Source organism: Mus musculus, chromosome X, assembly GCF_000001635.26.
Source record: "Mus musculus strain C57BL/6J chromosome X, GRCm38.p6 C57BL/6J".
In the NCBI taxonomy this organism is placed as follows: domain Eukaryota; kingdom Metazoa; phylum Chordata; class Mammalia; order Rodentia; family Muridae; genus Mus; species Mus musculus.
The window spans coordinates 32968722-32984685 of NC_000086.7; the positions used below are offsets into that span (position 1 = coordinate 32968722).

The window sequence follows — 15964 nt, forward strand, 5'->3', positions numbered from 1 at the left end:
AATTATTCTATATATATACCACATGTGTTGATAACATTTTCAAGACAGTGAGAGTGAAATTGAAGAAGATATCAGAATATGATAAGATCTGCTATATTCATAGATTAATAAAAATAGCAAACTAAAAATTACTATCCCGCCAAAGCAATCTACAGATTCAGTGTAATTCCCATCAAAATTCCAACACAAAATTTTCACAGATGATGGAAGGACAAATCGCATCATCAAATGGAAGCACCAAAATTTCAATAGAGCTAAAACAATCCCAAACAACAAAAGAACTGCTGGAAGTATCCCTATCCCTGCTTTCAAGTTATAATACAGACGAAGTATTTTTTGCATGCTGAAGACATATGGATTCTGTTTTTGAATCTAGAATAATAAAAGCAAAATTATATTGACACAAAACCAGACAGATTTATTGAACATGAAACATAATTGTAGACATAGAGAAATCGTTACAATTATGGGCACCTTCTTTTTGATAAAGAAGTCAGAAATACACACTGCAAAAAGGACAACTTTGGCAAATGGTGCTGGTCACAGGAATGCAAATAGATCCACTTAGCATCCTGCCCCCCAAAAAAGAAACCCACAAGAAAATCAAAGACCTAAACATAAAACCAGAGACACTGGTGTGATAGAAGAGAAAGTGGTGAATAGCATTGAACTCATTGGCACGGAAGACTTTCTAAGCAGAACACCTTTAGGCCAGGAAGTGAGACTTAAAAAAAAAAAAACTAATAAATGGTACCTCATGAAACAAAAGGGCTTGTGTAAAGCAAAGGACACTATCGCTCCATCAAGAAGGCAGCTTACAGAATTGGAAAATATTTTCACCAACTCCACATCTGATAGAGGACTAATATGCAAACTATATAAAGAACTGAAGATGTCAAGAAAAACAAATCATCCATCTTAAAAATTTGATGTTGATCTAAATAGAATTCTCCAATGAGGAAACTCAAATAGTTGAGAAACACTTAAAGAAATGTTCAACATCCTTAGCCATCTGGGAAATGCAAATGAGAACTACTTTGAGATTTCATTTTACACCTGTCAGAATGGCTAAGATCAACAACGCAAGGGACAGCTCATCCTGGGGATACAGTAAGGGGCACATTCATCAATGGTGGGAGTGAAACTTACACAGGTACTATGAAAGTCTGTGTGATAGTTTCGCTGGAAAATGGGAAAAGATCTACCCAAAATTGAGGTTTGCCACTCTTGGGCACATAGCCAAAGGATACTTCATCCTACCCAAGAGATATTTCCTCAACTGTGCTCACTGCTGCTCTGTTCACAAGAGCCAGAAACCAGAAACAACCTAGATTCCCCTAAAGAGAACATGGATAAAGACTGTCTAGTCTGTTTCCTCCCACTAGCACAGGTTTCTAGCAGCTCCTCTCTTGAAGGTTCACACTGACCACCAGTTCTCCCTGGATGATGATTTAACTGCCTTCCTTGTCAACAATGGTTCTGGTCTGGCAAATGCCTGGTTTGCTGGTTATGATGCTCCAGGGCCATCTACCCCTCCATTATGGGGTTGCCCTAGGCACCAGGGCATCACGGTGGGTAAGAGACAGAAGGACACCTTTGTGGGTACTGAGGCCCATTGCAAGAGAGGCATCCTGATCCTGAAGTACCCCCATTGGTCATGACATTGTCACGAACTGGTTCAATATGGAGAAGATCTGGCACCAAACATTCTACAACAAACTGCATGTGGTCCTCCAAAGGAACACTGTGCTGCTCACCATTCCCCCTAGAGCCCTAAGGCCAACTGTGAAAAGATGACCCACATCATTTTTGAGACTTATAAAACCACAACCATGTAAGTAGCCATCCAGTCTGTGCTGTTCCTCTAGGCCTCTGGTCATACCACTGCGATTTTGATGGAGCCCAGAGATGGGGTCACACAGAATGTGCACATCTATGAGATAATGTGCATATCTCTGCTCTCCTTGTGCCATCCCGTGTCTGGACCTAGCTGGCCTGTACCTGACAGACTACTACATGAAGTTCATGACCACATGTGGCTATAGTTCACCAAAAAGCTGGGAGGGAAATCATGCCTAATATCAGAGAGAAGCTGTGCTATGTTGCCTTAGACTTCCAGCAAGAGATGGCCACTGATGCGTTCTCTTCCTCAGCAGACAAGAGCTATAAGCATCCAGGTCATCACTATTGTCAATAAGCAGTTCTGCTGCCCTTAGGCTTTTGTTTAGCCTTCCTTCTTGGGTAATGGAATCCTGTGGCAACCACGAAACAACATTTAATTCCATCATGAAGTGTGACATTGACATTCTGTACATTTATAAATAATATTCAGATTTCTATAATCTCCCTAACCTATCTAGACTCCTGCCCACTTCTACAAACCTTTTAATCCCCCTAGTTCTGTTTCAGACATTGGTTTTGTTTGTTTGTGTTTGAGAATCCTAGAGTTTAACTAGGATTATCAGTATGACCATGAGCTCAAAACTCTTTCTTGGAGGCCAGATGCAGGACACTGGATCTGGATCACTGGATGTATGGAAGATAACGATTCTCTCTCCCTCAGAACCCACCAATATTTCACCAAAGGAGGGAAAAGTTGAAAGGGTCCTTCCCTGGCCCATTATTTACTGTGGGGAGGTTTTAGTCATGGGTAGACTTTACATATACTCACAGGTGTTGGGAAGTCGTGACTGCACTGGTGGTCCTGTAGTGAAGAAAACAGATTCCATAGCCCTCCTCTTTATGGTCCAGTTTTTATATATTTTCTGCTCCTTTTTTTTTCCTCTGAGGATCCATGAGGGTTCATGCCTAAACAAGACAGTGATACCATTCAGCCATCTCTTATTATCGTGCTTTGAGCAGTTATGCATATTATTCCTCACTGTAGTTTATTGCGAAAAGGGCTTCTCTGAATGAATCTTGAAGTAGAATTTCCCCTAGATATAAACATAGATACTAAGAAGGGAGCTTGACACCTTGAGACTTTACATAAACAACAGTAATAAATTCTCCCCTAGGGCCAAAGGCATTTTCTATCCTCCTGTGGAACTGGCCTCAAATCTAATCACAGATACACTGGCTATCCCTATAACAGTGATGTCACTATTGTGTAGCTGGACACATCTTTCTTGGCAGATTGGTATTGTACATCATAAGGTTCATATCTGGGTAACTCTGCTGATGCCATTACTCTGCCAGCATCCTGAATAGCACAATCCAGAACTATGAAATCTAACTAGATGGAAGGAAATTTTCAGTTACATGTCAGCTCAATTTCTCTATATTTTACAACCACGATGTGGTTTGTCTTTTGTAGCAGGGTCTTATCATATATTCATGGTAGGCAAACAGAAAGAGTGTGAAGAACCTGTATTATTTTCAAGATTTCTGGGAACTTCCTGAAAATACCTGGCATTGGGATTTTTTTTTTTTTGCTTGATTTTCAGCAGCAGTATTATGTAGACATACAGGCCATCTACCAGCTAAATATGTGTCTTTTGAGACTTTATCAATTTTATTATAAACAGTAAGTTTCCATGTGGATTTTCAAGTATATCCTTAGCTTTGTTTATCCCCTCATCCCACCAGCTTTTCTACCCTATCTCTACTTAAATTTTCCTCATAGGTTGAATATTCATATTAGTGATTGTACAAGTAATGGGCTTATGAGAGGACAAACACTTTCAAAACTTAAGCATTTCTGGGAATCTATTAGAGAAAAAAAGAATCAATATAATAATCTATCAAAAGGAGGTGGCCCTTGAGTGGGGTAAAACGCTCATGTTGCAACTGCAAGCCAATACTGATACTGACACTGTCAGGATCATACTTCCTAGTAACATTTATTGTGGTGAAACCTTCACTCTTCTCACAGATTATTCTTGTGATATCATCTAGGCATGACTAAAAGCAAACAAATTAAGGAATGTGACTTTTTATTACCCTTGAAGCTATTATGAACTTAAGATTTCTGATTTCTTTGGAAAGTCGGGTACATTATATGGTGATTCTCTGGGAGAGAAAGGTTAAATGATGTTTTGCTAAGGCAGACACTGGTGAAAGGATGCTTTGATACTGAAGATGCACATGAAAGAAGGTTTGGCTGAGGCCAACATATTTGTGACAGGATGATTTGCTGAAGTAGACACAATTGAGAGGATGTTTTACAGAGGGAGATACAGGTTAGAAGATGTTTTGTTAAGACAGACTTGTGAGAGGAGATGTGGTGTTAAGAAAGAATATAACTATGACCTCACAGACACTTGGAGGAGTATCTTGCATTGGTTCACCTTGCTCTGCCTCCATAGACTTTGCTGGCCAGGCTCTGGGAATGGATTGCCAGCACAGAGGAATAAAAAGAAATATTAAAACATTAGACTTGGCTTCTTACAGATTGCAATTTATTAACAGTAAGGAGTCCATATAAAGTTAATATGTAAATGCAAATCAGTAAAACAAAACCATAAAACACGCATACATATGCAAGTTAAACAAATAACTAGATTTATAAGGAACTTTTAGAAATATATATATATATATATATATATATATATATAGGCAAAGCATACACAGAAATTGTTGATATAGGCATACAACTACTTGCATGAAATACTTCTCATTAATCCTAATCAAAAGAGGCTAACAATAAAATTAGCAATAACAATGTTTACTGTTTATATTGGCAAAAGCAGTTAGTAAGTGATTATCTCAAATACTACAGACATTTGAGTGCTCATAGTCAAGGGTCAAGGGTTGGAATATGTACAATCTTAAACACACATCAGGATGAATTTGGCCTGGTTGTTCTCTTTAAGGAAAAGAAAATTCAGCTGGCAAGGTTGAAAAACTAGGTGAACTAGGTTCTCCAGTTTGATGGAGGTCATCTTCAGCAAAATAGTGTGGCCCATTTAGAAATAGTGGGAGAAGGGAGAGGTGAGGGGAAAGGAGGAGCAGAATGGGAAAAGGAAAAGAAGAAGGAATTTAGGAATAATGGAAGGGAGGGAGGAAGGGAGATGGGAGGATGGTGGGGCAAATGTGCAAGGGAGGAAGGGGAAGGAGGAGGGAGAGGGAGGGGTTGCTATCAGGAGGCGGGGCCTGTGCTCAGGCAACACACATGTGGACAATGAAGAATGCCCTGCCTTCTATGTGACGTCAGAATCTGTAGTAGAGAAACCCAGAGAAGTCTAGGCAGGACTGGCAGACTACAGCAATGCCTCAACCAAGAAGCCTCTGCGAGAGCTTGTTCTAGGAATTTTCATCAATGGGGCTTTTAGTCAGCAGGGTCTTGAGATGCAGGGATTCCAGTCTGTTAGAGCCACAGCCAGAAGCCATAGCCGGAGCCAGCTACATTCCTGGCAGTCGCAAGCGAAAAAGAAACAGTTTGGAGGAGTTGGCAACAAGTTCTAATGTTCATGGACCTCAAAACCAGGGAATGTATCCACATCAAGTTCTCAACTACATCTACTGGAAAAGGGTTAAGATCTCATCTAATGATGCTTATCAAAACTTATTTTTGGACGGGCATGATAGCGACATTAAAATCCGTGCTCTGGGAAGAACATGGTGTTTACACAAAGTATTTTTATGTCAGTCAGGCTACTTTGCTAACATTCTCAAAGGTACTTGGAGAGAATCACACCATGGTGTTATAAATCTGATCATTAAGAATGAGGATATTGATACCCGATCTCTGCATTTTGTGTTTGGTGCTTTGTACACGGATGCGGATTTGTCAATAACACCTCTGGAAGTTCCTCAAGTTTTGGCAGCAGCATGCCTGCTTCGGGTGGATCGAGTAATTCAGCAGTGTGAAGGAATCATGAAAGAAACTATCAACAGGAACACTGTGTGCTCCTATTATTTGGCAGCAGAAACCTATAGATTAAAAGCTGTAAAGACGAGATGCTTTGAATGGCTTCTTTGCAATTTGATGGTACATCCAAGTGTGGCACTTTACAAGGAAGTAGATTTGAAGTTGATGTATCTTCTGGCACTGTCTTCTGACTTACTAGTCATGCAAAAGGAGATTGATGTATATACCACACTAAAAATATGGATGTTCCTTTATCTTAATCCATGCTGGAACGGAACCATGAAACAGCTTTTACAACACGCAAACAACTGGCTTTCCACCCACATGGCATATGTTGATAACATCAGTTTTCTTGAAAGTGAAGAAGGACTAATATTTCAACCAGTGTTTAAAAAGCTGAGATTTCAGCACATTATCTGTGACTTGACTTCCACAACTATTCTTGAACAAGATCGACTAATACCTATGGCATGGTTGTCACCCATTTACAAACAACAGTGGTTGACTTTGCTGCGAACACAAGAATATGGGGTAATTGGACCACAAGTTATCAATGAACAAGAACTTGAAGAATGCACCATGAGGTGTGGTACAATGATCCCCAAGGATGGAAGATATACTTGGAAGTGGTCAGTTGGACGACTTGGCTTTCCTTTACGTGTGACCTTTACCAGGCAGTGTGTAATTTTAAGGCAACGGTGTCAGAGGTGTGATGGTTCTGCTTGCCACAACCATATCCGAAATGTCATATTCAGAATAACTTTGGTGTGTTTTGATTCCAACAAAAGAGTAACTTTCAGAAAGACAACAGGTTATAAAATCCTCACCTTTGAATATAAGGAGGAGCAAATTGTAATGAAATTGGATAGTGATGTTCTAACCTTCCCTATGTGTATATTCTGCAATTTCCTTTTTGTAAACCTAGGAAATGCAGAAAACAAGTAATCTTATCAATTATTAGACTGTAAGCATTTTACAAGTATTGAATGGTTCATTTAATATGAAGGCTGTGTAATGACTACAGTGAAGAAGACCAAAAACAAATTCAATATTCTTTGGAGTCTAGTACCACCAGAAGTGACTGCTTCCCTCCATCACCTTATTTCCATGTATTTCTGAAGAAAACCTTTACTTCCAACAAAGTATTTGTCAAATCAAATAAACCTAATCTTCTGATTTAAATTTACCATCGAGATCCAAGCTTGGAATGGAAATAAGAGACTATATTTGCAAGGTAAAACATCTCAATCAATTTGTTAAGTAGATTTGGCCCTAGCTAAAATTGAGACAAAATAAAATCATGCCATTGTTGAAACTGTTGTGAACCAATGCATTCATTATGACATTATTATAAGACGTAAATCATTGGTTAAAAGGGAATATTTGAGATTACTCTCTGTATGGGCTTTCAAATAACTAAATAATGTCGTTTGTGTTCAGAAAACATTTACTGCTGACTATGTCTAACTAACTATATATGCACACATACAGACATTTATCTTATACTTAAATTTCATGCCCTATCCTGGATAAGCAAGGGAATTATATATGCAATATATTTACATAGAACTATATATACTTATGTAATATATTTATGTATTGATGTAAGGGTAAATACCAAGAATCCAATTTTTGAAAGGGATAAACAAGATAGGAAATGGAAAATAGGCCTTCATGATACCTATCATTTGCTATCAAGGTATGAGCTGTATCATAGTATACTGATCAATTTCTCTGCCTTAATTTCTTTTACTGTTGCAGTGATTTTATGTTTTTAAAAAGACCTTATGAAATCACCTTAGGGGCAACAGTTTCAATTATCTCAGACTTTGAGTCTCTAGGCTTCTGCGGCAGGAGGTTGAAGAAACTGGTCACATCACACCTACAGTAGAAAGAGATCACCTTAATGCAAGTACATCAATAACTTTCTCCGTTGTGTAGAGTTCAAGATTAGAGTCAAGGAATAGTGCCACCCCAGATAGGTAGGTCTTCCCAAGTCACTTTATGCAATCAAGATAACCTCCAACAGGCATTCCCAGAGCCTGGACTCTCACATGATTGTAGATGCTGTCACAATTCTTCCTCTTGTCAACATGATACAGGAACACACCACTTTTAAGCCATAACCTAACAACCTTTGGTCTTCATAGGTTCACAACCATGGCATGGTACAAAATTCACTGTATCCAACTTTGAAAGTCCCATAAATAGTTCCCTTGTTCAATGTGGCTGGTTCTGTGCCAATGCCATGATGATTTTACTACTATAGCTTTGTAGTCTAATATGAACTGGGAATGGAGTCCCCAGTTGTTCCTTTTTAATTCAGGATCGTTTTAGCTATCCTGAGTTTTGATTTTATTTTCTAGATGAAGCTGAGAGTTGTCCTTTCAAGGTCTTTACCTTATTTCTCTTGGTTACTAGGCCTCATGTGCTCATGATGCCTCCTAAGTTGACTAGGCTTCACCTATGTCTACTAGTACTCACATGTACACCATGGCTCATATGGATATTCCAGTTACCCACCATTACTGGGCCTCCCATGCATGCCAGGTACTGAAAAAGCCTTTCAGTCCTTCCAGGCTAAGGAAGCTAGAAACGTTTACCACATCTCCAGTGTTTACCAACCCTCTCATACTCACACAGCCACCAGGGTACTAGGATCCACCTGATTACAAAGCCTTCCATACTCTCCAGGCCTCCCTTGGTTAATGGCACTCACTTGCTTGCCAGGACTCACATGATTACTAGGACTCACTTGGCTACTAGGCCTCAAGTGGTTTCTAGGTTTTTCATGGTTTTGAGAGCTTCCATGTATACTAAGCTGCTCATACTAACCAGGCTTCCCCTGTACACCTGGCCTAACCTGCCATCCAAGACTCTATTAGTTACTGGATCTCCAATGCTTCCTGTGCATTTTATGCTTGCTTACCAGGCCTCTCAGATTTACATAACTCACATCCTTACTAGTCCTTCCAAGATTTTCGGGTCTTTCTTTGTTACTAGGTCTTCCATAGTTAGTAGTACATCCCGTTCTTGCTCAGCTAATCATGCTGTCCATGCCTCCTAAGCTTCCCAGGCCTCCGTGGCATTCAACTTTGCCAAATAGTTCTAGGCCTCCCATGCTTTCCCTATCTTCCATGAGTTCTAGCGTTTCTGTGTTTACTAGGCCTCCTAATTCTGACTAAGCTTCTCTTGCTCACTGAGCCTCCTAACTTTTTCAAGAATCTCAGGCTAACCAGACCTTTTGTGTCCATCAGATACCCTATTTGTACTAGGTCTCCTATGTTTCCAGGTCTTCTCTAGGTTCTAGGACTCTCCTGCTTACTAGGCTTCCCCATGCTTGGATCCATCTCATCCTTGGCAGTCCTTTTCCAGCCCTCACAGGCTTAACACTCCTCTGATGTATTTTCACACCTCCCAATCCTTCTAGACCTCCAGGGCTTTCCCCATCATTTTTGGATTCTAGCATCCCCAGGCTTAGTAATCCTGTCCTTATTCACCAGGCTTCTAATGCTTATCACACCTCCTAAGCTTTCCAGGTTCCAGGGCTTAGCAAGCCGCAAGTTTTTCTCAGAACGCCCATGCATCCCAGGTCACTCAAATTTAACAGGTTTTCCAGGGAGCCATAACCTGCTTGGTCACAAGGCCTTCCATATTCTCTAGGCCTCCCTAAGTTACTAGACCTCATTTGTGTACCAGACCTCACATTTATATTAGACTTCATTTGGCTTCTGTGCTTTATAAGACTCTAATCATTATTGAGACCTTCTATGTGTATTGAGATACTCATATTACCCAGCATTCCCATGTACATCTGGCCTAACAGGCCAAGTAGGACTCTGATGTTTGCCAGGTCTCCCAAGCTTCTCCCCACATCTTATGCTCAGCAGCATAAGATGTTTATCCAGACCTCACATCCTTATTTGTTCTTCCAATATTTCCAGGCGTTTCTATGGTTCTAGAATTCCCATGGTCCCTAGGCCTTCCAATTGCTGCCAGGATACTCAAGAATTCCAGGCCTCCTAAGATTCCCACGCCCCTTAAGAATACCCGGTTTCCAATGGTTATCAGACCTCCCATCCTTAATAGGCCTCCCATGCTTTCCAGGTCTTCCTAGGCTTCTAAGACTCCCATGCTTACTAGACCTCCCCACATTGGAGGTTGCTCATCCTTATCAAGCCTGCTGACATTTCCAGGCCTCTCAGGCTTACTGGGCCTGCCATGTTTATAAGACTTGCCATACTTAACAGTCCTTCCATAATTTTCAGGTCTTCCATGGGTTCTGGGAATCTCATACATCCCAGGCTTCCCAATGCTTATAGGCTGCTCATGCTTACCAAACCACCTAAGATTTCCAGACCTCCCAGGTATGACAGGCCAAAGAAGTTTTTTTCAGACGTTCCATACTTTCTAATCCTTCCATGCTTTTCAGTGTCCTTGGGTTCTAGGACAGCCATGCGTCTTGGGACTGCCCATGAACACCAGGCTTTCTGGCTTAATAGGATTACCAGGTCTTCCATATTATAGAAACTCTCATACTTAAAAGATTTCCCATGCTTTCCAGGTATTCCTTGGTTTATGTTTCCCATGATTACTAGGTCTGTCCATGAGAGCCAGTCAACTTAAACTTACCATGTTTTCTTTTTTTGCAATTGTATTGCTCTTTATTTTTTATATAATTTAAATATAAATCACATTTTTGTTCCTTTAGGATAATGAAGTTTGTATTTTCTATTATATATATATTACATTTCAAATGTTATCCCCTTTCCTAGTTTCCCCTCCAAAAATCCACTATCCTCTCCCACCTCCCCCCGCTCCCCAAACCAAACACTCTCATTCCTGGTCCTGGCATTCTCCTATGTAGGGGCGTCGAGCCTTCACAGGATCAAGGGCTTCTTCTACCATTGATGACAGATTAGGCCATCTTCTGCTACAAATATAGATAGAGCCACAAGTTCCACCATGTGTTTTCTTTGAATGGTGATATAGTTCCAAGGAGCTCTAAGGGTAATTGTTAGTTCATATTGATGTCCCTTCTATGGGGCTTCAGTTCCCTTCAGCTCCTTGGATACTTTCTCTGGCTCCTTCATTGGGGACCTTGTGCTCCCTCCAATGGATGACAGTGAGCATCCACTACTGTATTTGCCAGGGACTGGCTAGTGCCTCACAGCAGACAGCTATATTCGGATCTTGTCAGCTAAATCTTGCTGGCATATGCAATAGTGTCTCGGTTTGGTGGTTGTATATGGGATGGGTCCCTGGGTAAGGCAGTCTCTGGATGTTCCTTCCTTCCATCTCAGCTACAATCTCCATCTTTATAACTCATTCAATGGGTAATTTGTTCGCCATTCTAAGAAGGAACCAAGTATCCACACTTTGGTCTTCTTTCTTCTTGAATTTATGTTTTTTTACAAATTGTATTTTGGATATTTTAAGTTTCTGGTCTAATATCCACTTATCAGTGAGTGCATATCATGTGTGTTCATTTTTGATTCGGTTTCCTCATTCAAGATGATATCCTCAAGATCCATCTATTTGCCTAAGAATTTGATAAATTCATTGTTTTTAATTGCTGAGTATTACTCCATTGTGTAAATGTACCACATTCTCTGTCTCCAATCCTATGTTGAGTGACATCTGGGTTCTTTCCAGCTTCTGGCTATTATAAATAAGGCTGCTATGAAACATAGTGGAGCATGTGTTCTTGTTACAAGTAGGAATATCTTCTAGGTGTATGCCCAGGAGAGGTATTGCTGGATCTTCTTGTAGTACTATGTCCAGTTTTCTGAGGAACAGCCACACTGATTTCCAGAGTAGTTGTAAAAGCTTGCAATCCCACCAGCAATGGAGGAGTGTTCCTCTTTCTCCACATCCTTGACAGCATTTGCTGTCATCTGAATTTTTGATATTAGCCATTCTGACTGGTGTGAGGTTTAATCTCAGGGTTGTTTTGATTTGCATTTCCCTGATGATTAAGGATGTTGAACATTTTTTCATGTTTTTCTCAGCCATTCAGTATTCTTCAGTTGAGAATTCTTTGTTTATCTCTGTACCCCATTTTTATTGGGATTATTTGATTTTCTGGAATCCAGATTCTTGAGTTTTTTGTATATATTGGATATTAGTCACCTATCAGATTTAGGATTGGTAAAGACCCTTTCCCAATCTGTTGGTAGGTTTTTTGTCTTACTAACAGTGTCTTTTTCTTACGGAAGTTTGCAATTTTATGAGGTCCCACTTGTCAATTATTGATCTTACTGAAAAAAAGCATGGCTGTTCTGTTCAGGAATTTTTTCCTCTGTTCCCATCCATATCTTTAAAGATTTTCCCCACTTTCTCCTCTATAAGTTTCAGAGTCTCTGCTTTTATGGGGAAGTCCTTTATCCACTTAGATTTGAGGTTTGTACAAGGAGATAAAAATGGGTCAATTCTCATTCTTCTACATGATAACCTCCAGATGTGCCAACAGCATTTGTTGAAAATGCTGACTTTTTCCCACTGGATGGTCTTAGCTCCCTTGTCAATACTCAAGTGTGTGGATTCATTTCTGGGTCTTCTACTCTATTCCATTGATCTACCCGGCTTTTGCTGTACCAGTACCATGTAGTTTTTATCACAATTGCTCTGTAATACAGCTTGAGGTCAGGCATAGTGATTCCACCAGAGGTTCTTTTATTGTTGAGAATACTTTTTGTTATCCTAGTTTTTTTGTTGTTGTTGTTATTCCAGATGAATTTGCACATTGCCCTTTCTAACTTAGTGAAGAACTGAGTTGGAATTTTGATGGGGATTGCATTGAATCATTAGATTGCCTTCAGCAAGATAGTCATTTTTACTATATTAATCCTGCCAATCCATGAGTATGGGCGATCATTAAATCTTCTGAGATCTTCTTTGATTTCTTTCTTCAGAGACCTGAAGATCTTATCATAGAGATCTTTTACTTCCTTAGTTAGAGTCACACTACGGTATTTGATATTATTTGTGACTATTATGAAGGGTTTTGTTTCCCTAATTTCTTTTTCAGGCTGTTTATCCTTTATGTAGAGAAAGACCACTGATTTTTGAGTTAATTTTATATCCAGCTACTACACTGAAACTGTTTATCAGGTGTAGAAGTTCTCTGGTGGAATTTTTAGGGCCACTTATGTATATTATCATATCATTTACAAATAGTGATATTTTGACTTCTTCCTTTCCAATTTGTATCCCCTTTATCTCCTTTGTTGTCTAATTGCTCTGGCTAGGATTTCAAGTACTATATTGAATAGGTAGGAAGAAAGTGGGCAGCCTTGTCTCATTCCTGATTTTAGTGGGATTGTGTCAAGTTTCTCTCCATTTAGTTTAATGTTGGGTATTGGATTGCTGTATATTGCTTTTATTATGTTCAGGTATGGGCCTTGAATTCCTGATCTTTCAAAGACATTAATCATGAAGGGGTGTTGGATTTTGTCAAATGGTTTGTCAGCATCTAACAAAATGATCATGTGATTTTTGTCTTTGAGTTTGTTTATATAGTGGATTATGCTGATGGATATCCATATATTATACCATCGCTGCATCCCTGGGATGAAGAGTACCTAATCATGATGAATGATCATCCACCATATTGATGTGTTATTGTATTCGGTTTGCAAGGATTTTATGGAGTATTTTTGCATTGATATTCATAAGGGAAATTGGTCTGACGTTCACTTTCTTTGTTGGGTCTAGTTATCAGAGTAATTGTGGCTTCATATAATGAATGGGTTAGAATACCTTTTGTTTCATTTTTGTGAAATACTATGAGGAGAATTGGAATTAAGTCTTCTTTGATGAATATGAAGTGCCACTCCTTGTCTTTTTTGATAACTTTGGGTTGGAAATCGATTTTATTCAATATTAGAATGGCTACTCCAGCTTGTTTCTTCAGACTGATTTCTTGGAAAATTTGTTTTCCAGCCTTTTTCTCTGACTTACCATGCCTTCTAATTTTGTACTTCTCCTAGGCTTACCAGGTCTCCCATGTATATCAGACCACCCATCCATAGTAAGGAAGACTTCAGATTTGGCTAGGCTGTAGATAATGTATTTTATGCTGCACCTTCTCAGTATGAGCTCCTGGTTTTCAACACTGTATCAAGTATTACCACAGAAACAGTGCATATGTATTTTTATTTGATCTCCCTTCATTCCCATGCCATTGGAAGCAGACTTCCAAAAAAAATCATCTTTGATGATTTCTCTTTCAACTCTATCACCCCTACTTGACGATTTGCACTCCCTTAGATACCATGTGGTAGAGATTTGCAATCAGAATCAATAATCCTGGTGATGGTAATAAGATCCTATCCAGGATTTAAAGGTTTGTACATTATGAATAGATATTACATAGCAAAGTATGAAATATAAAAATAAGTATACTTTTGTGTTGATTTGAATAGGATCAAATAGATATAATCTCTTATGTATTATGTGGAAGCAGTACCTATCAATAAAATGCCTATGGTCAATGAGCTGAGGCATGATTGGAAGGTGTGACATCTGGATGGGAGAGCTAAGATTCTGGAAAATTGTCAGGACTGAAAGATTTGTCACAATCACTGAAGGAAACATTCCTATGAAAATGAGGAGAGGTAACCAAACACTTGGTTTGGCTTAGAATACAATAAATGGATAGTTAAGTTATGAGCTATTTGGTGATCATGCCAAAGCTTCTGGTCTAGGCACTTATTCAGAAATAATTCAGTTTCAAGAGTTGTTACTCTCAGAACAAAGGAGAAAGGTTCATCTCTACAGGAATAGCCCCAATTGTCTCATCTGTTTGAATACTTGGTCGTTAAGGACTGTTACTATTAGAAAGTATGTTGGAGTAGGAGTGGACTTGTTGAAGGAAGTATGTCACTGTCAGGACAATCTTTAATGTCTCCTATACCCTAGCTATGTCAGGTGTGGCATGCAATCTTCTTGTGCTGCCTGTGGATCAAGATTTTCCAGCTCCTTCTCCAAATTCACACCTGCCTGCACACAGCCATGTGTCCCACCATGACAATAATTAATTAAACTGCTGAAACTGTGAGTCAGTCGCAATTAAATATTTTCCTTTATAAAAACTTCCTTGGAGCTCGGTTTTGGTAGTGCATGCCTTTAAACCTAGTACTCAGAGGAGGTAGAGGCAGAGGTGGAGGTAGAGGCGGAGGCAGAGGCAGAGTCAGGCAAATCTCACTGAGTTTGACCTACAGACTAAGTTCCAGGACAGCCTGGGCTACACAGAGAAACCCTGCCTGTAACCCAGACACAGACATAGTCACAGACACATAATAGACAATAACACTGACAGAGACACAGACACAGAGTCAGAGACAGTCTCTCTCTCTCTCTCTCTCTCTCTCTCTCTCTCTCTCTCTCTCTCTCTCTTTGTCTCTCTCTCTGTCACACACACACACACACACACACACACACATACTAGGTGCATCTCCTTCATGAGGGTAAAGGTGTGCTTACATTTCTCCTCCTCTCAACACGTTAAATTCTATAAACGTGCAAACATAGGGCATAGGACACATTAAACTTGTCCTGACAGTGACATACAAGCAAGCAAACAAACATACTACCTTGCATTATTTCATACTCAGTGGGAAGCATCAGGAAGAAAAGAGCTGGCTAATCTCAATGAACATGCAATGGAAAACTGATAATAGGGTGGACACCAAAAAATAGAAAAGAAGAGCCTCCAATGTTCCCTGATATTTAGAGGGTATATGACAAAGACGAATGCCATTTAAATAGTGCTTTTCCAGAAAGGAAGAAAATGACTTAACTTTCATTCCTAAACTGAGTGAAGAAATATAAAAACCTGTGAATTCCACCAACTTTTCTTCCCACAATCCTTTAAGAATGAATCCTTTCACATGCTATTCTATCTTCTACAGACAAGCAACTGGGCTGTACTCCACCTAAGCACCATTTTAGTTGCTATGTTGTGAATTAGTGTTTTAGCAGGGAGCACTAGGCTGGCTTGAAATTGGTCACAAAAAGAAAGGAAGGAACATAAGTAGGAAGGAAGGAAGGAAGGAAGGAAGGAAGGAAGGAAGGAAGGAAGGTAGCTCTTGCTCTGCAAAGATTCTAAGGAAAGAACAGGTATTGGGCAAGAAAAAAACAACTCTAACT

General features: G+C 39.6%; 1 protein-coding gene and 1 pseudogene across 1 annotated transcript; both read left to right on the forward strand.

Moving 5' to 3' along the window:
* Gm17865 (predicted gene, 17865) lies at positions 1440-2307 on the forward strand (annotated as a pseudogene).
* Btbd35f5 (BTB domain containing 35, family member 5) lies at positions 5176-7125 on the forward strand. The gene has a single exon (NM_001168337.1). The coding sequence runs from the start codon at positions 5261-5263 to the stop codon at positions 6755-6757; it is 1497 nt and encodes a 498-aa protein (NP_001161809.1). The 5' UTR covers positions 5176-5260; the 3' UTR covers positions 6758-7125.
* Positions 7126-15964: the final 8839 nt, after the last annotated feature.

Coding starts and splice junctions, on each gene's coding strand:
- Btbd35f5 (NM_001168337.1), top strand. CDS start 5,261: ATGGGGCTTTTAGTCAGCAGGGTCTTGAGATGCAGGGATTCCAGTCTG.